At 41.0% G+C, this 24,790-nt stretch overlaps 1 protein-coding gene and 1 long non-coding RNA gene across 3 annotated transcripts in view; one reads left to right on the forward strand and one right to left on the reverse strand.

Annotated features, from left to right (window-relative positions):
* LOC108619210 (uncharacterized) overlaps positions 1–24,790 on the forward strand; it is a 39,666-nt gene that overhangs the window by 7,561 nt on the left and 7,315 nt on the right. Inside the window, 7 exon segments of the mRNA XM_089474723.1 lie at positions 12,430–12,607; positions 13,988–14,082; positions 21,347–21,574; positions 21,652–21,903; positions 21,981–22,099; positions 22,908–23,180; positions 23,240–23,761. Coding sequence (XP_089330849.1) covers positions 12,430–12,607; positions 13,988–14,082; positions 21,347–21,574; positions 21,652–21,903; positions 21,981–22,099; positions 22,908–23,180; positions 23,240–23,761 — 1,667 coding nt within the window.
* Positions 15,073–16,870, reverse strand: LOC149267890 (uncharacterized). Of its 2 annotated transcripts, none has more exons than XR_016271144.1 (2): positions 16,188–16,870; positions 15,073–15,866 (listed from the first exon to the last, which is right to left on the reverse strand). It is a non-coding gene; the product is annotated as an uncharacterized LOC149267890 (long non-coding RNA). The 2 variants fall into 2 exon arrangements; XR_016271143.1 differs by having other exon boundaries at positions 15,953–16,870.

Here is a 24,790-nt window from a genome sequence, read left to right on the forward strand (position 1 = left end):
ACGACAACGACAACGACGATGACGATGACGACAACGGCAGCGACGACGAGTGCTGTGCCTGCCCCTGCCTCCCACTGGGCTCATCCTCCTCCCCCCTCTTCCAGTTGAGATATGTATAACCTGTTTCCCCCCCTTTCCGGCAGCACCTCAATGGATTGTTATGCGCTGCTCTCTAGTGTTGATGAAGAGTCTCTCACTCGCTGCCTCTCATTTTCTCTGCTCCTCCTCCTACTCCTCGTTCTGTGTCATCTGCTTGTCTAGTCCCAAGGTGATGACGCACTGTCAGCTCCAAGACAAGCTGCAACGTCGAGCTGCAGACGGTGCCGGCAGCGTGTTTCCAGTCTCAGTCACAGTCCCAGTCGCCTGTTAAAAACTCGTTACGCATTCGTAGCCCGCATATCATGTACCATATTATAGATAGATGCACGTCCAGCATTATCAATACCATTCTACCCATTAGAAAGCGAGCCGAAGGGGTATCAACGAATTGCAGGTGAGATTGAAATGGACCGCAGTAAAGGCATAAATATTATATGTCAAATGTCGTGCTTGACTAAGCATGCATCGATTATTATCGATACATTATTAGCATTATCGATTATTATCGATTACTTTTACAGGCAATTTTATGGCTCTATTACTTGATGACAAAATTAACTCGAGCTCACGAAATGTAAATGACTATCGATACATTATTAGCATTATTAATTCATTGATGATTATCGATAACTTTTACGAGCAATTTTATGACTCTATTACTTGATGACAAAATTACTCGAACTCACAAAAAGTAAATGACTATCGATAACTCAATATCTAAAGCAACTAAAGCTCTCTCAGCAATATATATCGATGTATTTTTATTGATATATCCTAAAAAGAATTCATAATTCTAAGACCTATCGACGACATTAATTGATAAAACACTAGCCATTCGTCTAGTATATTTGCCACTCTAAATTACAGGGTATCTTTCAGTGCAACTCTCTCTCTCTCGTGCCACCTTTGCCCATTTGTGGTTTAATCTTGTGTTTGCTCAGCAGCCGCTTAGCTCGTGTGACTAGTGCAGCATTAACAAGCGGCTAAAGCAACCCTCGCAGCCAATTGCAGCGGGCACATTTCCCTAAATTTCCATATATTTCCACATTTCCACACGCCGCCGACGCCAGCTGTTGCCAGAAGTCAGAGTTTACGAACTGCAGGCCGACTATATTTAGCAGGCCCTATTCGAGACTATCTGAAGGCAAATTATCAGGCACTCGGAATGAGGTTCTTCCCTCACTCCCTCTCTCTCTCTCTCTCTCTCTCTCTCCGTCTCTCTCCCGCTCCCTCTTTACTGCTGGCTGACTTTCATTTTGGGTTATTGCAATTGAAAATGCAATCCGAAAGATGCGCTTGTTCTGGTTCCGTCTGTCTCTCTCTCACTCAGCATCTCCATCTCGCTTTCTGTTACAATGTGGCCTGGCATATAGTTTTTCCGGCTGTCTGCCTGTCAAATGCAACCGCAACAACTACAACAACAACTGGCAGGCAGCTGCCCTCACATTTGCCAGATGCATCTGCAAAAGATACATGACATGGCAATGTGCCTACTTACAGATACTTTTGTATTTGCTGTCGCTTTTACGGCTCGTCATAAAACTTCTGTCATTCAATCACATTTGTATGTGTCGCAGATACACACTCACACACACACACACGCACGCACACATTGAGAGCTGGCTACTTAGATATATGCTATCTGCCCTGTTTGCCTGGCCTGTGTTTTTGCCCTGCCTCAGATTCCAAGTTCCACTGCGACTCAGACCGAGTCGCAGATCGAATGCCTTGCAACTGAGATGCTGTTTGCCTCCTCCCTTTGGTGCCCCTCGTGTTGCCCCTTTTTTTGTTGCTGCCGCTGCTGCTGCTGCCTGTTTATCTCATTTGGCCCGACTGTTGTTTATTTGTGCAACAAGCGTCGTCGACTTTGGAACTTTGGAATGTTTATTTGCCTTTGCCTCGTTGGTGCTGCCTCTGCCTCTGCCTCTGCCTCTAGCACTGCCTCTGCCACTGCCTGGGCTGCTCTAATTTCGTTTTGATTTCGTTACATTTGAGGCATTCGACCTAAGATATACAAGCAAAGCTGAAAGAAAACGCCAAACAAAAGCCAACTGCACTTTCAATGCTCTCAAGCTGTCGATGGCTTATATCATCAATAAATAAATAAGCGAAATTCAATCAAACTTGGATTGAACTTTTCGAAATAGGCCTGACTTTTTGCCGAGTCTAGCTAAAGCTAGATCAATTTTTAGCAGGTATATGATAGTATGTGATATAGTGATATAGTGTATGTAGAGTCCTAAGAAATCTTTCCATCTAAACAAAACTCGCATGCCCTTAGCAAGTGTGTAAGAAAAACCAGAAAACAACAAGAAAAAATGCCGCAGCATCGTTAACATATTTCAAATTTTTCAAAAATGAAGAAAAAATGCTAGCAGAAGAAGAAGAGAACGAAACAGCCATCCTAACTGCTGCTGGTTTGAAGACCTACTAAGTGGAGCGACCACACACGAAAGAATTCGAAAACCAAAATATCGAAAACAGTTGAGAAACAGAAGAAAAAAAAAAACAACAACCAAAACCGTAGCCTTGGCCCACGCAGCGAGTAGTTCGACTAACTGGCTAACTGGACCAGTTGGCTTGGTTTTTCCAATACCCTACAGCGGCGCCCCTCGACTCGATTCGACTTCGAATGTGAAACGGGAAAAAAAAGTTCAAGTTCAAAAACGTTTCGATTTCATTTTCGATGCATGCCGCAATTGGAAGTCTTCTGTGGGCGTTCCAAGTGTCTCATTTTTGGAATCGACGCGTTCCTTGCGCCCCCCTCTGCGATTCTGCTTCTTCACTCCCTCCCTCTCCCCAACCCTCTCTGTATGATTCACACAGATTTTTGGTTTCTTTGGTCTTGCTTTTATGGTTAATCTCTTGTGTGCCCCTCCCCATGCATGTTGCTCGAAAGCTTGGCGTAGGCGTCAGTCTCCCTCTATAAATGATATGTATATATATATCCATATAGCTGTATATCTGACTGTTCCGTTAATGGCCCAAGCAGAAATCACACGCCAAGGCGTGCTAAGGCATTGTTTGGATCCCCAAATCTCGAGCATTTGTTTATACGGCGACCCTCAGCTCCAGCTACATAATTGACTCGATCATGATGCTGTTAATGATAATACTAATGATGATGATGATGCTGTTATTTAAATCTATATTGGCATATTCAGACGAATCTATGTTAGTTGGTTAAACGATCTGTTTTGATGTGATTGTAGCATGTGTTTATTTTATTGGAAACTTGTACAATGTATATGGAAAAAAGTACTACATGTATATATGTATGTATACATGTGTTATATAGAATATGCGAATACTTCCCCTTGGGTCTCTCAGCAGCCTCGAAGTAAGCTTGTGCTGCTGATTAAATATTTAGTTTGCAATTATTATGTACATATGTATACATATGTGCATACATACATATATAGATATTTTTATATTGCTGGCTATATGTATAGTACTTTCGATCATTCAACAAGCTAAGAGAGAGTTGCCAGATCAAGATGTTGAAATATTTACGAGCCGTAGGGCAGGACAACAAGAGGAATAGAAGGGAAGAAAACAGAAATACAGAGTGAGAAGAAGAATGAGAGAGAGTGAGAGAAAGTGAAAGAGAGAGTGGCAAAATAAAATAGAAGATAGAAGCAGAGAGATACAGAGAGACCGAGAAATAGCGAGAGAAAAATATAGAAGGAGAGAGACAGAGGTATATAAAGAAGAGGGAGTTTAATTTAGAAATGAAATAATTTAATTGAGAGAGAGAGAGAGAAAGTATGAAAAACATGAAAAATAATGATAAAGAGGGTGATAGAGATATATATATATATATAGAGAGAGAGAGAGCGAGGGAAAGACAGATAGGGAAAGACATAGAGCGAGAGAGAACGAGAGAGAGAGATAAATAGAGAGATATTGGGAAAGAGATAGAGAGAGATGAATAACTGACTAAAATTGAGTGAGCGAGAGAGGATTGATGAGAGAGAAATCATCTCTTCTGTTAATACAGATCAATAATAATATATGCATGCATGCATGTGCAGGTCGTAGGTGGTGAATTTATTGATTTTAGCTACAAATAGCTTACACTTGTTTCAAATACATGTCTTAACTGTTTCACTTAGTACTATCGATTTAGATGTGCATATATGTATATATGTATGTATACATAGAATAGATATTAGATCAGCTCTTAAGCACCTTCCATCAGCTAGGTGGAGACGCCTGAGTCTAGCTTGCCAGTAGAGTTCATGCACATGGACATTGATGCATGCACACATACGTATGCATTACATGTACATGTATGTACATAATGTATGTGTATGCATATATGATATATACTATTTATATGATCTTTATTCTCATCTAGAAATTGCGCAATTGTAATTCCGCTGCGGCCGATTCTGTTTTTTTTTTTTTTTAAATTTTGTATTTACTTTTTTCTTGTTTTTTTTTCTGCTTTTCTGTTTGCTTTTTAGTGCGTCACGTCACGTGATTTGCATATGAAATGTCAGCCGCGCCAAAGGCCCGGACATCAGTTGGGAGTTGCGCCAGTGGCTCCCCCAACCGTCCGCTGCCTGCCATCCGCAAGTCACCCCACTCCAGCCCCACCTCTACACACCCATGCTCAATATGCGTTTGGGTACATAATATTACCTGCCATTTGTGCGCACTTCCTCGACTTCCTCTCTCTGGCGACGCCTTTCAATAATTTGCCTCGGCATTTTATTTATTCATCGGGCACAAGCATAACCAGTCTCTAGCTGGCCATAGAGCTGGCTATGGCTAGCCGGCAACGTCTATGGCTCTGGCCATTTGCCTTTAGCCAGCTTTTAGTTTCGAGAGTTCAGTTGTTAGCTTTGTAGTTTGGCCTTTGTCGGCTTTGCTTCCTGTGCGACGGTGTTAACCCAGCAGCAGCAGCAACAGCAGCAGCAGAGGCCAAAGCTCGATGACGTTTCCGTTTGGGGCGGCACTGCAACTGCAACAGGCAGAGTTGAGGCAGCCAAAGGTATTTCAGCTCCAGCTGTAACCCATGTCAACGTTTGTGTGTCCAGTGTCCCGTGTCCTGGTCAAGGCTGCCCAAATCGTGGACTTCTGTTACACTCCTATCACTGCAATCCGTTCCCAATCTGTCGTCAGAGCAACATGTGCCCTCTGGGCCTGTGCTCAGCTGATGCTCTAACTGAGCGTACCTCGACTTTTTCCCGAATGTTAACTGTTAAAAGTTAACAGTTGGATAACATCTGCAATCCTAATATGAAGATATGCCCCATTTGCTTTGTTTAGATTGGAATAAATTAGAAACTTAGTTGTAAGATCTGTATTCCTAGATAAGGATAGGAGCTCTATAACTCACAGCATCTAGATTTATCTGCGATTTATCAATAGAGCACTGTTTCATTCCACCTTATAGCTCTATACTACACTATATATACTCAAGTCTCTCTCTATTCGCGTTGAGAGTATCTCAAGTTCGGTCAGATTTTTGCACAGCTTTTCAGATGCTGTTACAGTTATCATCTCTTGTAGATTGCGGCATTTGCTTTGTGCCTTGTGCAATGCTGATTGCAGTTCCAATTCCGATTCCATTTGCAGTTCCAGTTCCAGTTGCAGCTGCAGTTGCAGTTACTTTTGAGTGAAGCCCTCTCGGCGTGCCTCCGGAAGCGTCATGCTATATATGCTGACATATTCTGATATTATATCGCCTCTGTCTATCGCACGTATGCATGTGAGTGTGTGAGTGTTTGAGTGTGTGTGTGAGCAAACGGGTATATGCATAACTGTAAGCGTGTGCGCACACTTTTGCCCATAACTGTTGTTTGGCTAAAGGGCATTTTTTGTCTGTTTCAGTATCTGTTTCGGTTGTTGTTTTTGTTTTTGTCAAGGGAAAAACTGGTTTTTCCATCAGCTCTTGGTCTCTCTACGTTGACGTTCTAATTTCGGCGCTACGCTAATAGCCAGAGGAGGAGAGCAGCAGGCAAGGAGCAGAGAGAAGCGGAGACGTGGGGCAGAGAAGTGATGGAGCTCTGAAGTTGTCGCAGCTATAAAAAATGTTACGAGAGTCACAAGCAACGCTTACGTATGCCCCAGACAGCAGCTAGAGACAAGACAGGCAACAACAACAACATCTGCAACAACAACAACAACTCGATATGTTGCATTTGAAATATGAAAGTTTTTGTTGGCCTCTCAAAGCTAAGATTGATAGCGACAGTGGGGGGGAGAGGGACAGCGAGAGAGAGAAAGAGAGAGAGAAAGAGAGAGGGTGACAACCAGATTGCTTTCAAAGTAGACTTCAACTGTGCCACACAACTTTTTGATAATATTCCCATCAATTGGTAAAGTCTCATAATTGAGTTCTTCACTTATTAAAAATTTATTGCAAAGCCTTTCAGTTATCGAAGTAATTCGAAGGGTACTTTCAGCTCTCTCTCAAAGATAGTAGTTGTTCATGGCTCTGGCAGCTTTGCATGTGCATGCGATTGTTGTCAAAGATGTTTCTATTGACAGTCACTTAGCACCTAGACTTGGGAATCAGTGAGCAGTATGAAATATCGTTGAGTAATTACTTGTGCTTGTAGTCTGGAATGTAATCTATCGAAGTTCTTTCGATTAACCGATAACATTAATCAGGCACCAAAGCAAATCAATCAGTCCATCAATCAATTCATAAAACAGTCAGTCAGTCAATAAATCATATCAATTCGTCAATTAAAGTAAACCGATTATTTTATGAGTCAATCAATCATTAATTGATGTATTTATTAGTCTGTCAATCGTTCTTCAGTTCGTCAATCAATAAATTATTAGTATGTTAAGCAGTCCATCACTTGGCTATTACAATGTCTTGAATGACGGCTGATTGATAGATTCAATACCTGAGATATCCTTCCAGTCAATCAGTCAAACATTCACCCAGTCCATCAATCACCAATCAGCCAGTCAGTGTTTAAATTCAACAACCAGTCAGTCAATCAATCAATGATTATGCTCAGTCAAGCGCTTCTTCATAATATTTAACATTCTGTAAATCATTTAACAGCCAGTTCAATTATTCAATCAGTCCTCATTCAATTAGGTAAGCCATCAATCAATCGAAGAGTTACTCAGCTAATCAATGACTAAATAATTCTTGACTAACTAATTGGATAAGTATATGTCTATTACCTGTTTATCACAGTGCAGTCAGTGCTTTAGTCATTCAATTTAGTCAATCACTTTGTCAATCAATCAATCAAGTAACTATGCTCAACTCAGTTAGTCAAGTTAGTTAGTTAGCTGAAGCATTTAAGTTAAGTTAAGTAATTAAGTATTCAAGTTAAGTTAGTCAATCAATTTATATATGTACATATACAGTTGCGAAAAATAAAATAGCACCACTTGCAAACGCAAAGTTTAAGAAGTTCTCCTAGGTGCATTTATCAATGTATTGATCTAATTTTTGCTTGTAGATAAGCAGCAAGCAATTAATGATCGCAACAAACAAGAATTATCACAAAAATATTAATCGTTTTTTTATAATTCAAAAAAATCTCCAAAAAGTCGAAAAAACACCGAAAAAAATAATAGCACCACTCAGCCTTTTTGAGTGAATACCGTTATTTTTCGCAGAGTTGCATTTCTTTAAAAGCACATGTTGAAAAGATTTGTTGTTTACATATCTATTTTCCTTAGTTAATTTCAAAAAATTTTTTTTATCTGCAAAAAAATGGGTCGCGGAAAGCATTGCACCACCGAGCAACGCAATCTCATCAAAAAGTTGATTTCGGATGGAAATTCTTACAGGAAAGTTGGTCGTCTCATGGGTTGTTCAAATAAAATGATCCACAATGCATTAATCCATAAAAAAAGTGATGAAAAGCGCGGTCGAAATCGAGCTCTGACCCAACATCAAGTCACTCGACTCATTCGCGAGAGTAAAAAGGATCCTTTTAAGTCGGCTACTCAACTAAAAAAGGAACTAAACATATCAGCAACGGACCAAACAGTACGTAAATATTTAAGATATCAGGGTCTGAATGCTCGTCGTCCAAGAAAAGTACCATATTTGAATATAAAACACATATCCAAACGGATGGCGTTCGCAAAGGAACACAAAAATTGGTCTAAGCAGCAATGGAGAAACATCCTTTGGACTGATGAAAGTAAGGTGGTCATGTTTGGTGGAAAAGGATTACGGACCTACGTAAGACGACCACAGAGGGCAGAATTCAACCCTAGCTATACAACAAAAACAATTAAACATGGCGGATCAAGTGTAATGGTATGGGGTTGCTTTTCGTACTATGGCATAGGCCCAATTCACTGGATCAAAACCATAATGGACCGACATGTTTATGTTGATATATTACAAAATGTGATGCTGCCCTACGCGGAGTACAATATGCCACTAAAATGGGTCTTCCAGCAAGACAATGACCCCAAACACACCAGTAAGAAAGCGAAGAAATGGTTTCAGGATAATTCAGTTAACGTTATGGAGTGGCCTGCGCAGTCGCCGGACCTAAATCCAATCGAAAACTTGTGGGCGGATGTTAAAAAAATAGTTTCTGAATCTAATCCAACTAATGAAAAGATGCTTTGGGAAGTCATTCAAGAGTCATGGGCTAAGATTCCCCTCAAACGATGCCAGGACCTGGTTGATTCCATGACTCGGCGTTGTGCAGCCGTAATTGCCAATAAAGGCAACACAACCAAGTACTAAACTTAAGGAATATTTTTATTTTTAGTTGTTATTAACTATAAGATAGAGTTTGTTGCTTACTTTTATTTTTTAAAATAGTTTTTAGTGCAAAATGAAAAAGTGGTGCTATTATTTTTTTCGGTGTTTTTTCGACTTTTTGGAGATTTTTTTGAATTATAAAAAAACGATTAATATTTTTGTGATAATTCTTGTTTGTTGCGATCATTAATTGCTTGCTGCTTATCTACAAGCAAAAATTAGATCAATACATTGATAAATGCACCTAGGAGAACTTCTTAAAGTTTGCATTTGCAAGTGGTGCTATTTTATTTTTCGCAGCTGTATGTACATATACATCTACATATATATTTTACACAAGTTAAATTCATTTAGTTTTCTATTTGCTTAATTTGACGTTCCAAATCTTTGCCGATTGACGAGGTCAAAATTTTCTCTTGTTGGCTTTAAATATTAGCTCAAGTGCTAATTTTGATTAAACAACATGCATAGCTCAGCTCTACACAAATATATTGCTTGTGTGTGTATGTGTGTGTGTGTGTGGGTGTGTGGGTGCATGCACAAGCCAAAAATTTCACACATTTCTAGCATTTCCCATAGACAATTCTCAATTGAAAGCTAACAAAAGGGTAAACGAATGTGCGAATGGGCATCCGATATCACTCTCCCTCTCTCTCGCTCTCTCTCTCTCTCTCTCTCTCTCTGTCTATCTCTCTGCTGCTGCTGCTCTGTGGCCACAAACAAAAGCTCAGCTAGAGAATTGTTTTTGTTGCTGGCAATTTGCTTTGATTTAATTCAATTTAACAGCTTCGCCCGATGCCAGCTCGCAATTTGCCATTTTTAGCGCTTGTGGCCGCTGGCTAAAAAAAGGGTTGCCACCCCGCAACGTCAGAGAGTTACCATTAGGCTGTGGGTGTTGTCGCTGCCGTTGCTGTTGCTGTTGCTTTTGAGCCAGCTTGTCAGGCTAGTTACGTCCGAATTTCCGCTTCATTTTGCAGCTGCAGCCAATTGGTGGGGCCTTGGGGGCGGGATTGGGCACTGGCTGGGGGCTGGGGGCTGGGCTCGCTCGAGTGTCATTCAACTGGCAGAGGACACGCAAAGAGTCCACAGAACAAGGCGACACCGGGGCCAGTTTCTTACTTGTATTTTTCTTTTAATAATTATTTGCATGTTGCACGTTGCAAGTTGCACGTTGCAAAGGAGGCAACAATTTGCATGCAGCATAAATTATTAAACGCATAAACACCGACTACTCGCTCTGCCCTAACCAGCAGCAGGAGCAGCAGCAGCAGAGTGAGCCAGCGCTGTGCCCGTCTAATTAGACTTGATTGACATGTTGGGCCACCTGATATGCCTCGGCTGACTCATGGCCGGCCAGACAGCGTTGGTGTCCAATAACTCGACTCGACCAATTCGAGCAGCTGCCCGCCCTCGCCTACCCCAGCGCTCAAGGAAACGAACAAAGAGTCGTCCACACACCCACGCTTGAGCGCCCCCCGGCGCTGTGCTCATTTTGTGGCATATGAAGGAAGGGGGCGGGGCCCAAGAGTAGTAATCTTGGAGTATTACCCTGTGTGGCTAACGGAGTTCAGCTCTGAATTGAGAATGACTTTTATGTAATTACAGGGTATATCTAATGCTATCAGATTGCATATATAATAGGTGAAGCTATATATGACTTCTTTAATGACTTTTATTGTTTAGAAACCTGTCTGACATTAATAAATGTACAGGGTATATCTCGAAACAAAATGTACATAGAATCGGTATATACAGGGTATATCAACTGTGCAGCTAATATACGCTATTTCCTTATTCAAAATACCTTCCATGAGCCATTTACAACGTATAGCCCTAGTCAAGCTCATCGATTGCCCTATTAGCTATGTCTTTAGTTTAGATTAGGGACATTCCCACTCTGCGTGCGCTAACGAAATTACTTGCTAATTGAATCAAAATGCTTTTTGGCGCAATTACAGGGTATGCCATTAGTTGGACTAGCTGCATATTTAAAGAGCTGCTGCTACTGCTTCTGTGACTGCTTCTGCTTCTGCTGCAGCCACATAATATTTTTTAATGAGTGCCAATGAAATTTCCGCTAAGCCAACCGTAGTTTAGTTGCCTTTGCTACCTTCGCCCGAGCCCAAGCCCGACCCCGAACCGGAGCCCGAGTCACAGCCGGGGCTCAGCTTAAAAGTTGCCCTGGCAACTCTGGTCCCAAACTTTTGAGGGCTCCTTGTTGTTGTCGCTGGTGTTGGTGTTGTTGTTGTTGGTTTCGCTGTTGTTGGTGTCGTTGTCGTTGTCGTTGTCGTCGACGTTCTCGTGGCGTAGTGTTGCCAATTCAATTAAATTTTGCACCCAAAAATGGTCTTCAGCGACAAAAAATTAACTTTCCAGACGAATTTTTACACAATTTTCGTTTCGTTTTTCGGTTTCGTCCCTATTTTTTATTTTATTCTGTTTATTTTCTCTTGTGCGCTTCTCTCTCTTCTTTCAGCTGTTGTTGTTTTTTCTTTTCTTTTTCGTTCTTCTTTTCGGCTGGGCAGTCAACTAACAGTGGCAACAACAAGAACAACAACAACATCCAGCGCAAACAGCAGAAAACGAGCTGCAAGTTATTTAATTAAAAGTTCACTCAATATCCAGAAACAAATTCGTGTCCTTCTCCGCAGCTCTATGTCGTTCGGCATCCAGCCGGCCGTCGCGATGTCCTGTTGTCCTGCCGTCGGTCCGTTTATCTCGTTTATGCTTCGCATCGTTCGACTTGGTTTTTGGGGTCTTAATGGACGCTTGGCTTGGCTTGGTCCAGCAGTCAATATTGTTTCGAAGGAGAGCTACGTGACTTCACGTTTACCGCATATCCACAGTGCTCAACGAAATATGACCACAATGTCGCCTTTCGGCTGATAATTATTAATCGTTTTGTCAGTTATCGATTACATTTTAGAGTGAGCGAAACTCAATTTTCTTTCACGGACACGTGACCTGTGTGGCTAGGACACATATGTGTGTCTTTGGCGTCCGTTAGTTGTGTTTCCTTATGATAAATAAGCTCACAGTTATTCATATAATAGTTATCGATAAATCTTTCCAACGTCACTTGCAGTCTAGTAGCTTCATAAGTTATCGCTGGCTTAATAAATTTGAGAGGATTATAAAAAATTCTTTCTGCATTATAAATATTCGATTTACAGCTATCGATAGCACTCATAATTATCGATATAAATTATGTATGAATATTATCAGATATATTATAAAAGTACATATTATAGATAAACTATATTAGACTCAACTCGAACAACGAAAATTATCGATAACATATCATTTATCTAATGGAAAATTGAGCTCTTAAGTATAGCTTAACTAAAAATGATTTATCGATATTTTTTTGGGTGTGAACTTTATCTAAATGTTATGTAAGACTTCCCCTATTGACCAGTTCGATTACTGCTCTACGGTACCTATCGATTGTTAGCTCTTATACCTAAGAATTTTTTTGTCATATTTATTCAAATATTTTCATATATAACATGACCTTTTTCTGAGAATTAATTATGATTATGATAGTTATCGATAGTTCGCTCTATTTAAAAATAAATTACTAAAATTATCCTTTCTCTTTCTCTCTTTCTTTATAGAGTCTGGGTATTCTGGCTTCCATACCTGCCGGCATGCTGATACTCTCGTTGCTCGGCTTGCTGCTGTATCTACTGACGCGTTGCTGCGATCGCAAGCAGCGCAAGCCGAGCGCTCAGCGCTGCCAGAGCTGTTCGCTGGTCATCATAACGCTGATGACCTGTGCGGCCATTGGACTAGGTAAGTGCCGGTTCGGGTGCATTGAACCCATTGTCGTTATATGTACATATATCCATGCCAAAATCCCGCCTGACTGCCTGCCTGCCCGCATGCCCGCCCTCACAGGGCGGCCACGCCCCGAGGACCAAATGCACGTACCCGTCGCGTGTTTAACTTGGCAATTAGCCAAAACAAGAGCCAAGAGCCAAGAGTCGAGAGTCGACGGCGATGACGACGTCGTCGCCCGTTGCATTGCTCCATTACGTGCGCGGCTGTGGCTTTGGCACGTATCTGGATTTATGGGCGAGCGATCGCCGCCCGAGTCGCGTCAAGTGTCGTGCCTGAATATAAAAACTCACAATCCAAACCGAAAACCAAAAGTCGGCGAACTTAATTTGCCCATTTCGAAGTAAACTGTGTCAAAGTGCCAAAGGTAATGCCCCGAGTCAATTCCAGTCAGTGGAGGCCCCAGCGGCCCCACATTATAATCCAGCCTACGCGTGCAATGATAATAAAAAGAAAAAAACGAACGAACCAAAGAAACAACAACAAAATAATCATAATAATAATTTAATTAGCGCTCTTAATTGACTCAAAAATGCGTCCAGTGCGAGCTTTGCTCTTGTGGCTCAACGAATGCGGTCGAGCAGAGGCTAAAGCGGCGAATAGACAAAGAGTTTGCATAATCAGAGCTCATATGTAGAGAGAGAAGGAAAGAGGGAGAGAGAGAGAGAAAGAGAGATAAGTATTGTCAATAGTTAGATGGAGAGCATAAAGAGGGAGAATGAGATAGGAACAGGATAAAAGCAAAGAAGAGCTGAGAGACGGAGACCTGGAGAGCAGAAGACAGAGAAAGATATAATGATAGAATGAGTTAGACTTAGGTACTTATGTAGAAGAGAGAAAGTATATACACAGAAATGTTGTGAGAAGTGCTGAGATAAGTACAAAAGCGGAGAGAGGAGAAGACACAGAATGAGAGTGAGATAAACTCTGACTTATACATATATAATATCTAAATAGAAAGAGAGCAAGAGAGAGATTGGAGGCAATGCTATCTTCTTTTTCACTCACCTTGCACACTAAGCCTCTGCAGGTAGCCTTATCTCAGGTCAAGTTCTTTCCTAAGTAAACAGCTACATAAGCTCCTGAACTTTTAAGAGAACGTCTCGAAAATCGCACTTAAGGATATCTAGAATAGAATCCAGTAGTGGGTTTGCTTTAGCTCAACTGCATCAAGCTTACACCTAAAACTTTGTACTCATTAATTGAAAAGGGGCTTCAGCAATTTTCAATTTTGTTTGCTAAGTAGAAATTCTATCCCTCGACTATTTGTATATACTCGTACATAAATGTATTTCGAGTCTCGCTCAACATATTTGCTTAACTGTTCCATTGCAGGCTTATATGGCAACGATGATTTCCACAATGGTCTGCTGCAGGCCTTCAGCTCCGGCAGGAAGGTGGAGAGTCTTGTGCTCAATCTTAAACAAGAGGTAAGTAATGCCCAAAAAAGTTTCACTACAAACTAAAAGTTTTACGAACAGCACAATGGGAAATCGCACACATATACATATATTTATATATATATATATATATATAGAAATATATACATATATATGCATATAACTAACAACTTTGCAAATTGTTGAAAACTACTTTTTTCGCTTTGTTGCATATTTTAGAGAGAAGTCAACATTCATTTAAGTTTCAGCTTACTTTAAGCTTAACGTACTACATTTTGCATATTCAATTTTCGTTTTGTTAAGTTTTATAATTCAAAGAACTATCAATATTTAAGCAGTTCTCTTAAAACATGTATGCAACAAAATATTGCTAACAACTTTAATTTAGTAACCAAGTTAGTCTGTTTCCAAAATTATCTCTTTAGTCCGCTTAGCTTATCGATTATGTCGTGAATTCAAAGTGCGTCATAGTCTGAATAGGAAGCATATATATAAATACTAGCTGGCCCGGCAAACGTTGCATTGCCCTCTATATTATTTCTAGGTAAAAAATTGTTGAAAGCTATGTTGTTCAGGCTGGGATACACTGATAAATTTATTAATCGGATTTTCATTCAAGCACCTTGTTGTAAACGACATTCTTCGTTTTTTGGTCGGGTGCAAGAACAAATAATGCGGATCGTTTGCCAACACGTGAGCATGCCACGTACAATTGACCATGAGAAAAACACGCATTTTCTAGATTGAGGCCACAAATAGTCAAAGATTGGCCCTGTGACTTGTTGATCGTCATGGCGAAGGCAAGACGAAGCGGGAATTGAATTCGTTTAAATTCAAAGGGCATATCTGTTGAGCTCATCGGAATCCTAGGAATAAGAACTTCCTCATCTTTAAATTTTCCTTTGAGTATCAACGCGTGAATCACATTGCTCATCAGTTTTCTTATCACCAAACGCGTTCCATTGCACAGTTTTGGTTGGTTTAAATTTCTAAGCATGCAAATCATGGAGAATTGCTCTTTTCATAGCTGTGTTCATTTCTTGACGCCGGTCAAGTTGTTCTTCCATATTGCCCATGAAGTATATTTGCAAGAATTTTTGCTGTGCATCTTCAATAGGTTGCAATGATCCAATGCGATGGCAAATCTGGCCTTGAATCTTTAAATTCAAAGCCATAGTTATTATAGTTATATTTACAAACACTATTTACAGAAATCTAACAAACTACATTATTCAAAATTTTTTTTTGGCAGTCATAGAAAATAAAATTTTTAACGTAAATTACCTTAAATATCCGTCTCCAATATTTTCCGCCCCAAATTATGTCATTTGGAAACAGGCATTGTATTTTTGAGTGTTCGCTAGAAAATGTCGTGATTCTAGTGTTTCGCCATAAAGCAGGGAACGCAATGGCTATGGTGACCGCTAATGGCAATGTCACTTTACCACTAAGGCAGCACAAACCGGGCGTTTCACCAGCAAACTTCAATGCGCCACAATGCTAGCAAACAACGTCCATTGGACCAATGCAAACTAAACGATTCAAGCTGTAATCAATGGTGCAATCATATCGAAACGCTGCTCGATTCAAATCAATCCTTGAACCATTTCTTATTGCCATTTCACGGGCTGCCTCTCTTTGAGAAGCACGAATTAAGGCCCTTCTTCCCTGGGTACTAACGCGGAGCCTTTCTCGGGCGATTTCTCGCTCTTCGTCAGATAATTGACTCGCGCTATTCCGTTGCCTAATTGCATTATGGGTCCGCCGGGAAAGATTAGATCTTCTAGGACGCGGCATTTTTATTAATAGTAATACTGCCCTCGCACAAAACCATATAAAACAATCGAGAAATATAAATATAAATAATTTACACAAATTTATGTTTGAGACAAACAAATACCTGAACTTTCGAGATGTTTAGCTTTTGTAAAAGTCCAAAAATACAATTTTTAATAATTAACTTTTTTTTTTTTAATTTCGAATTTTGAATTTTGAATTTTTTATTTATTTTTGATTGTTAGGTTTTAATCTTTTGATTTTTTTTTTTAATTTTTGCAGATTTTTGATTTGAAATATTTATAAAGTTTAAAAGTCCGAAAATATAAAAAGCCAAAAATACACTTTTTAATAATTACCTTTTTTTTTTTAATTTCGAATTTTTAATTTTTTATTTATTTTTTGAACAGTCAGGTTTTAATGTTTTGATTTTTTGCAGATTTTTGATTTGAAATATTTTTCCTTTTGATTTGAAAAATTTTTTTTTTTTTTTTTTTTTTTTTTTTTTTTTTTTTTTTTGAATAGTCAGGTCTGCTCGAGGTCAGGAGACCGTAGACTGACTGACTACATTTGTTTATTTACTTCTACACTATTGTCAAAACTGTCACTGTTACCAAGCCTACTGGGTATAAAAAAAATTTGAACATTTGGGGAAAAAACCGCGTTTTTCAAGTATTCGGCAAATTTTTTCAGTATTTTTAAGACCCTATACTAAACTCGTTGCGGAGACAAATCCAACAAATCAAAAACCATGAAAATTGGTTCAGCCCAAATCAAGTTATAAGCAGTCTTCACTTTTACACAACTTTCTTTTATATATATAGATAAAACATTAATATATATGTAGTATGCTCATATGCGTCTTTAGAGCTAATTTAATAGGCCGCCTACACAATTATCAATGACTGAGCTCTCTCAACTTGAGCGTATTCTCATTGAGTGCTCTTCTCTTACCCCAGTGGCCAGAGCCAGTGTCTGTCATAGGGATAGGCCAGTGACATATGCGAACTGAAGTCCGGCTAACTCAATCCTTGACGTTTGGTATTCCTATTCACAATCGTAGCGTTGTCGCAATGGACATTTGGGCCGCAGGCAAAGAGAACTTTATGGGGATCGATTACGTTGCGTGGAAATTCGAGTGCTTGACATTCCGGCCAGCTGGATCTTTTTCCTGTTCTTTTCCATTGAATTTGGCATTACGTCAGGCCCGGAAACGTGGCTCATAGTGGGGCCCCATGAAATGCCAGCCAAATGTCATAATTCGCACAATTCAAATTCGAGCATTTGCATATTCCGATTACCTTCCATTTGCACGACATACGATATCTTTCGACATTCTTTGCTGTCGACGTCTTTCGTCTGGCTCCACACTCCAGCACCTCGCCAATCGTGTGAATGCGAATGTATTCAATGTTCATTTCACAATTAGCCTAACAAGCATTCGATTCACGTGTGCCTTGATGCAAACTGAAGAAATCCATGGGGGTTTTCTAATTTGCTAACGAAAGTCTTTTGGTTTGGGTTTCCGAAAAAGATGTTGAATTATTGTGGCATATTTAATCGGTGGTAGTTCGCAATGATCAAACGTTAGAAAGAATTAGATTCCCAAACTTAAGACAGCCCAAAGAATACTGCTCTAAGAGCTTGGATTAGTTAAGAAAAACTTGATTCAAATAGGGAATATAGTTGGATACGTCAGGAATGAGAATAGCGATGTTCAATTAAAATTTGATGTCTGATAGGATGGGAGTTACAACACATTGCTGCACTCCCATGTGAGCCACGGCGATCTATGCTGAACTCAGATGAGTGAGCTACATCGGGCAACGCTGAACCGATTAAATAATCGTCGCTCGAAAGATCGAGGCCATCTATTTAAAATTATTATATAATAACCGATGGCCATGGTTTCCCATTGTGTGCAATTGGAGCATAGAGCATGTTAGAAATTGGATCATAAGGCATATAGCAATATAGATATTGCTTTGACGCAGAGAAGGGTCGTAAAGTCCATATTCATGCTTGAACCGAACTATATAGTATAATAGAACTATATAATATAATGTCGTAAGACTTGTCTATATCATTATGAAAGCAATCTGTGGCACGATTCAGCATACCGAAACCCAACAAACTCTGTATTCCAACTATAGATCGATAGTTTTTCTGCTTTATAGAACTTTTTTTTTTTTACCAGTTACCAGTTCTACCAATAGTAGAACTTATTCATTAGCATAATTGAGAGATTACTTCAATGCTTCAGACTTTTATCTTCAGTTTCCAATCTAATTTCAAATAGTCTTTAGCGTGTCTTCTGCACCGACTCTAAAAAGTAGGCAGCATTTTGTGTATTTTGCCTTCGCTTTAAGCGTTGCCAGACATCGCACAATCTGCAATATTAAATCAAATTCCTATTTCAATTGCATTTCCCATGAAATGATGTTGCCAGCGAATGTGTTTATCGATAAATGCATTTTCTTAGCTTTGATTATGGCAAAGGATATGACAAATACTTGCTTATTGCTGCAGAAATTGTCACTGATTCACTATGAAGGCGCTGCCCTGCCCCGCCCCGCATATCTCGCATCTGTCGCATCTTTAGCCAGAGCCAGGATAAGGGACGGCTATGGAGGACACGTTGTGCCACAGCGCTGGCTTTCGCTCTATTCATAAACTTTGTCAGTGCACAGACGCTGATATATATGTATATAAATACATACATATATACATCTCTATGTATAGCAATATATACATACGTACACATAAAAGAAGCCGATAAGGCGAAAGGTTAAGAGAGCGAGTCGAGCTAAAAGTGAATGCAGAGGCGCACGGCTGAGAGGGGGCGGTGCGGGTGCGGGTGCGGCTGAGGGAGAGGGCGAGGGCGAGGGCGAGGGCGTAGCCGGATGTTAGGTGCGGACAAGATGATGCTGTGGCCCAAACAGATGGCTGGCATTGCTTGGCCCTTGAGTAAAACGCTATTAATTATCTAGGCCCAGGACTAAACACACACTCACACACACATGCGCCCGCACACACTCATGTGAGTGGCTCTGCCAGACAGGTGGGGGGTGGCGGTGCTCTGGCTTTGGCTTCGGCTTCTGGGTAGTCCTGTGCGTGCGTCTGTCATGGCGCTGCTTTTAGGCAAGTCCTCGACCCTACGCCCTGTCACGCTTTGCCATGTCTGTCGCGCAGCCCTGCTGTGCCTGCTCCACCTTTCCCTTTCCCTTTCCCTGGCCCACCTTGGGCCTTTCTTTTGCTTTAGCTGTGTGTACTTAAATCCTTGCACAAGTGCGGAAGCAAAAGCATTACGAGCAAAAAAAAAAAAAAAACTACGATATTTATGTGCAACGTTTTCGTCCTTTGTTCCTGTTTGCCAGCTGCATGTCTGCCTCTACGTCTGTCAGTCCCACCATCCCTCCAGCCGTCCGTCCGTCCATCTGAATGTCTGTCTGTCTGCCTATGTGCGAGTCCCTTGCGGGAGCTTTCGCTTTGCCCATTTTTGGTCATTAACTTTTGAACTGCTCTCACCTGCTGCGGCTGTGAGTCACAACTTAAGTAATGGACAACAAACACCGCACAACCCGAGCCCGAGCCCGAGCCCGAGCCCAAACACAAACCCTAACCCGAAACCGAGAACCCAGCTCAACCATGGCTTTTCGGTGGTAGTTGTCGCTGGATATCGCTTTTATAATCACCGGCGACAAGATTCAGCTGGCGTAAACAGCTTTAATCTAGGCACATTACTTCAACTTGTTGAGGGTTCGAGTTGATTTAGCTTCTTCTTCCTCTTCTTCTTTCAGCTTCAATCGGGTCAGTTCGCTTCGAGTGCAATGCACGCGACAAACGGGGCTCAAGATAAAATGTAACAGCCTTTTTACACATTTCCCAACTTCCCTTAATTTATATGACCAACAAGGGAATTCTAAGGGCAGTGCATAGTGAGTGGATAGTGAGGCAAACTGAATTTGTGTGCTGCTATCAAGCACTGGATTGAAGGCATGGGATACATACGTGAAATTAAAGTAGATAGCGGATAAGGGATAATGAAATAATGAATAATGAATCGAAAATGCTTAGCAGTAATGCAAAGCACTTGTGCTCAGAATCCAGCAGATTGACAATCATTATTCCAGTAGGCAGTTGGCGAATCATTTAATGTTCATTCATTAATCAATCAATTCATATTTGGTGAGCTAGCGAGTCAAGCAGTCGGCAATCAGTATTCAATCACTCGGTCTGTCAACACTCAGTCAATAAGTCTGTGTGACAGCCAGGGTATTCAATGAGTCAGTCAGTCAATCAGACAGTCAATGAAACATCAATCATTTCATAAGTCAATCAATCAATTAGTTACATCAGAATGAATACTTAGTCAGTCAGCCAGTCTGTCAATCAGTAAAAATTCATTAAGTCAGTCAATCAATCAGTCAAAGTTCATTAACTCTGTCAATCAATCAATCAGTGAGTCAATCAACCAGTTGGGCTTGCCATCAGTCATTGACTGATTGACTGAGTGAATACATTTAATAATTATTGAATATCTCAGTCAATCAGCCAATCAGTATTCAATCAATCAGTCAATGAGTCCGTCATTCAATCAGTCTGTTCTCCGTCAGTCAATTAATCGGTGTGTCAGTCAATAATTATTGAATAACTCAGTCAATCAGCAAATCACTATTCAATCAATCAGTCAATGAGTCCGTCATTCAATCAGTCAGTCAATTAATCGGTGTGTCAGTCAATAATTATTGAATTACTCAATCAATCAACGAATCAGTATTCAATCAATCAGTCAATGAGTCCGTCATTCAATCAGTCTGTTCTCAGTCAGTCAATTAATCGGTGTGTCAGTCAATAATTATTGAATTACTCAATCAATCAACGAATCAGTATTCAATCAATCAGTCAATGAGTCCGTCATTCAATCAGTCTGTTCTCAGTCAGTCAATTAATCGGTGTGTCAGTCAATAATTATTGAATAACTCAATCAATCAACGAATCAGTATTCAATCAATCAGTCAATGAGTCCGTCATTCAATCAGTCTGTCTGCTCTCAGTCAGTCAATTAATCGGTGTGTCATTCAGTCAATCAATAGGGATTGTTATCGAGTACTTAGTCAGACAACATTCAAAAAGTCCGTCAATCACTCAGTCTGTATTCAGTGACTCACTCAGTCAATCGGTCCGTCTAACATTAGCAAGTCAATTACTCAGTCAATCAGTTTCCAGTCAAACAGTCAATCAGCAAGTTGCTCAATTGGTCATTGGCTTACTCACTCAGACAGTCAGTCAACCATGTAGTTAGTCATTATTCAGTCATCGCACCATATTCTTATCGTACTCCAAATGCGCCTCTGTCTACATTAAGCCCAACCCTGCTTATTTGGCTAGCTGGCTCTTGAACTACCATTCAGACAGATATACATATGAAATTCAATTGTTACCTACACCAGAAATATTCCCCTCTCCCTCTTTAGTCATATCTAATATTCTCTTTTCCTCTCTCATCCATTGACAGACTGAAACCATAAAGCGTGATCTCGAAACGAAAATGGCATCGCACAAGGTGCAGGACATGGTGGAGAAGCCCCAATACAATCAGACCGCCGTTATGCTGCTCATTGAGACGTCGCGTCTGGTGCGGGAGAATACCTCGCGCGCGGTCACCTCGTTGGACAACATGGTGCTGTACTTCATGAAGACCAAAGGCAGCGAGAACGAGACCTCACTGATGGGCATTCTCCATGTATGTGCCAGACAGCTGCTTGAGCGAGAGCTCTCATTAATCGATCTCCCTCTCCGTCTCTCTCATCCCCCCTTTAGCTGGGCGATCTTTATGAATCGATACGCTGGCCAGCCACATTGGCCTTCCTCACCCTGCTGCTGTTCCTGTGCACTGTCCTGGTCATCGGGGTCGCACGTCGCTCGCGCTGTACGCTGATCTTCTTCAGCGTCTCGGGCCTCTTCTGCATCATCATCTGCTGGCTGCTGGCCGGCATCTATCTGGCCTCCAGCGTGGCAGCCGGCGACTTTTGCATGCGCCCCCATGAGTACATGTGCCGCCAGGTGGGCATGGTAAGCTGCATCCGCATGAATTCCCCCATTGAGTTTCTTATCTAATGTGTGTTTGTTTTTCGATTTTGAAATTGCAGCGCAGTCCGTATGTTTATTTCCTTAACTGTGGCACATTGCGCAATCGCTTCATATTGCGCCTCAACGAGTCCCGCGATTTGGTGGAACGTGCTCGCGAGAGCGTTGAAATGATGCAACGGTAAATAGAACAACTGCATCAGATTCATTAGAGTACCCAGACTGGCTATTTAGGACTTGGAAGCAATCCAATCAACATTGTATACTATGTGCTATATACTGAAGGAATGCCCAACGTTGCTCCGCCGTAAACAGACCGTAGATACTTAAGCAGAACCAAGAGTCTTAGTGTTTTAGTTTGCACATGTTGATTAGATAAGCTTGCTAGTGCCTAGAATTGTCAAGCTTACATAATAGATTGTATATAATAGGCAGCTATATAAGGCAGTGGATGTCGTGTATAGAGAAATTAGCTAATCTAAGGTTTAGTTTGAAAAAAAAAAAAAAATTAAGGGATGCATATATAGCTCTACTAAGCTCAGTTATACAGTAAAACAAAAGGTCGAATGGGTGCATATACTGGCATATATAACTCTACTATATATAGCAATCATAGTACAATAATACTCGATGATTCGATATGTTGTCCTTAGGCAGAGGTTTCTCCTCCTCAACATCTAGAGCTATACTAATAATGATTTTAGCATGTATATTTATAAGATATATATATTTACATTTATATTCTTGTCACAGCATTGGCACATGCATATATAGCTCTAGTAAGCTAAGTTTTACTGTTTAACGAAGAGTCGAATGGATGCATATATATACCTCTACCATATATAGCAATCATAGTACAATAATACTCGATGATTCGCTGAGTTATCCTAAGGCAGACTTGTCCTCAACAGCATCTCGAGCTATACTAATAATGATTTGAGTATATACAAATATTAGATTATATATGTACATCTATATTCTTGCCACAGCATGAGCCAGGACACGTATCCGCGCATTGACATTCAACGCACGCTAAACGCGATGGACAACGACCTGGAGGAGACGAAACGCAATCTGACCAATCTGTCCGCCACACTGGACAGGCGGGCCATCGATCGACACTATGCGGAGGCACTGCACGGCCTGTGCGGCGGCGGCTTGCTCGGCCTGAGCCTGATGATGGTCGCCGGCCTGCTGACCGCCTTTCTGCTAACCATACTCGTCTACGCGGACTCGCACGCCTGGATCTACCTGAGCAAGAGGTAAGCTATGGTTGATTTGACAATTCGAGCTGAAACTCACTGCATTCGCTTGCTTGCAGGCCCACCATGGATGGCGACAAGTCGGAGACGGCGCCGCTGTTCTCGGCGTCGAATGCGCCGAGTGCCAGCATTTCGCCAACGGCGCCGATGAGCACCGGCACCATAAATCGCACACTGCTGCACCATCAGCAGGCGCACGGTGTGCCGATGGGCGGCAGCGTGGCCGGCGGTGCTGGCGCTGGGGGACACACGGGCACGCTGCCCAGCGGCGGCAGCTTGGCTGGCGGCAATGGCGTCGGACCGTACAGGAATGGCACGGCGGGACTGCGACAAGGGTTGGCATCATCACCATCATCACAATCAAGCAACAACAATACATCATCTGCAACAACTTATAACCACCAACAACAACAACAACAACACCACCACCACCACCACAACAACAACCACAACAACACACAGCATAGAACTAACTCAACGGCAGCGGCGGTGGCGGCGGCCACATCCCTTTCGAGCCGCTCCAATGGGGGGCGCCGTTCGCCGTCGCCGCCGCCCGGCTATGATTTGGTGCATGGCACAAGGCATGAAGTTTAATTTAATTTAATTTTGTACCCCTTTTAATTTGTTCATCTTTGATTTGATTTGATTTGATTTAGTCTTAGTCTTAGTCTCGGTAGACACGACTCCCGCTAGAGGCAGTCGCACAAGCTCTTTATTTTTAATGTACTTACATTTCATTTGATTTCATTTTCATTTACATTTATTATTTTCATTTCCTTGAATTGGGTTTATTCTGTTGATTTCGCTATTTTTCTTTTCATTATGTTTTTATTTGTTGTGTGCCCAATGCCCAGCACTAGGCCACGCCCACTAGCTGCATGACCAATACAATCGCACACAGAATACAAATGTAGTTCAGAGTAGTAGATCATAATTAATACATATCGTATATATCGCATATCGTATACATCGTACATGGACAGCAACACGACAACGCCTAACGCACCCACACGACACTTGAAGCAGCATTAGGGGTAGTCTCTATATAAACTCTTTTCAGCTTGATCATACGAAATGCCTTGAGTACAGTAGCAACTGCCTAAAGGCAACTCCTGCTGCAGTTGAGTCTTACAGAAAGTGATGAAAAGCTGAAAAATATATCAAATATATTTTTGTAGTAAGAGTAGAGAAATAGACTCTCTTGAGGTTTACTTTGTGAGCCTGAATTGTCCACTCTTAAAACAACCCTTTCTGCCTTGATATATATAAAATACAACTAATATAAATTCGTGCATAACTTTAATTTCATAAACATTTCCAAACATATGCAACAATCTGTCATATATAAGAAAAAGATTTCTAGATCTTGAGCCATATTTGCCTTAGCGTTAGGATTTTTCGTAGACAGCAGAGGAAATGCCTTTGCTATAAGTGAGCTAAGCTAGCGATAGTGTTAGGGTTTCCGACATCGTCAGCCTTATGCAGCTACTCCAATCAGATGCCAATAGAAATATAAGAACATTACGGAAACTTCTCTTAGATAAGCCATAAGCACATGTGTCTTAGATAGATTTAAGCAATAGGTTTCTAAGCCAATAAAGAAACGAATG

Source organism: Drosophila arizonae, chromosome X, assembly GCF_054131065.1.
Source record: "Drosophila arizonae isolate 15081-1271.41 chromosome X, UAZ_ARI_1.0, whole genome shotgun sequence".
In the NCBI taxonomy this organism is placed as follows: Eukaryota; Metazoa; Arthropoda; class Insecta; order Diptera; family Drosophilidae; genus Drosophila; species Drosophila arizonae.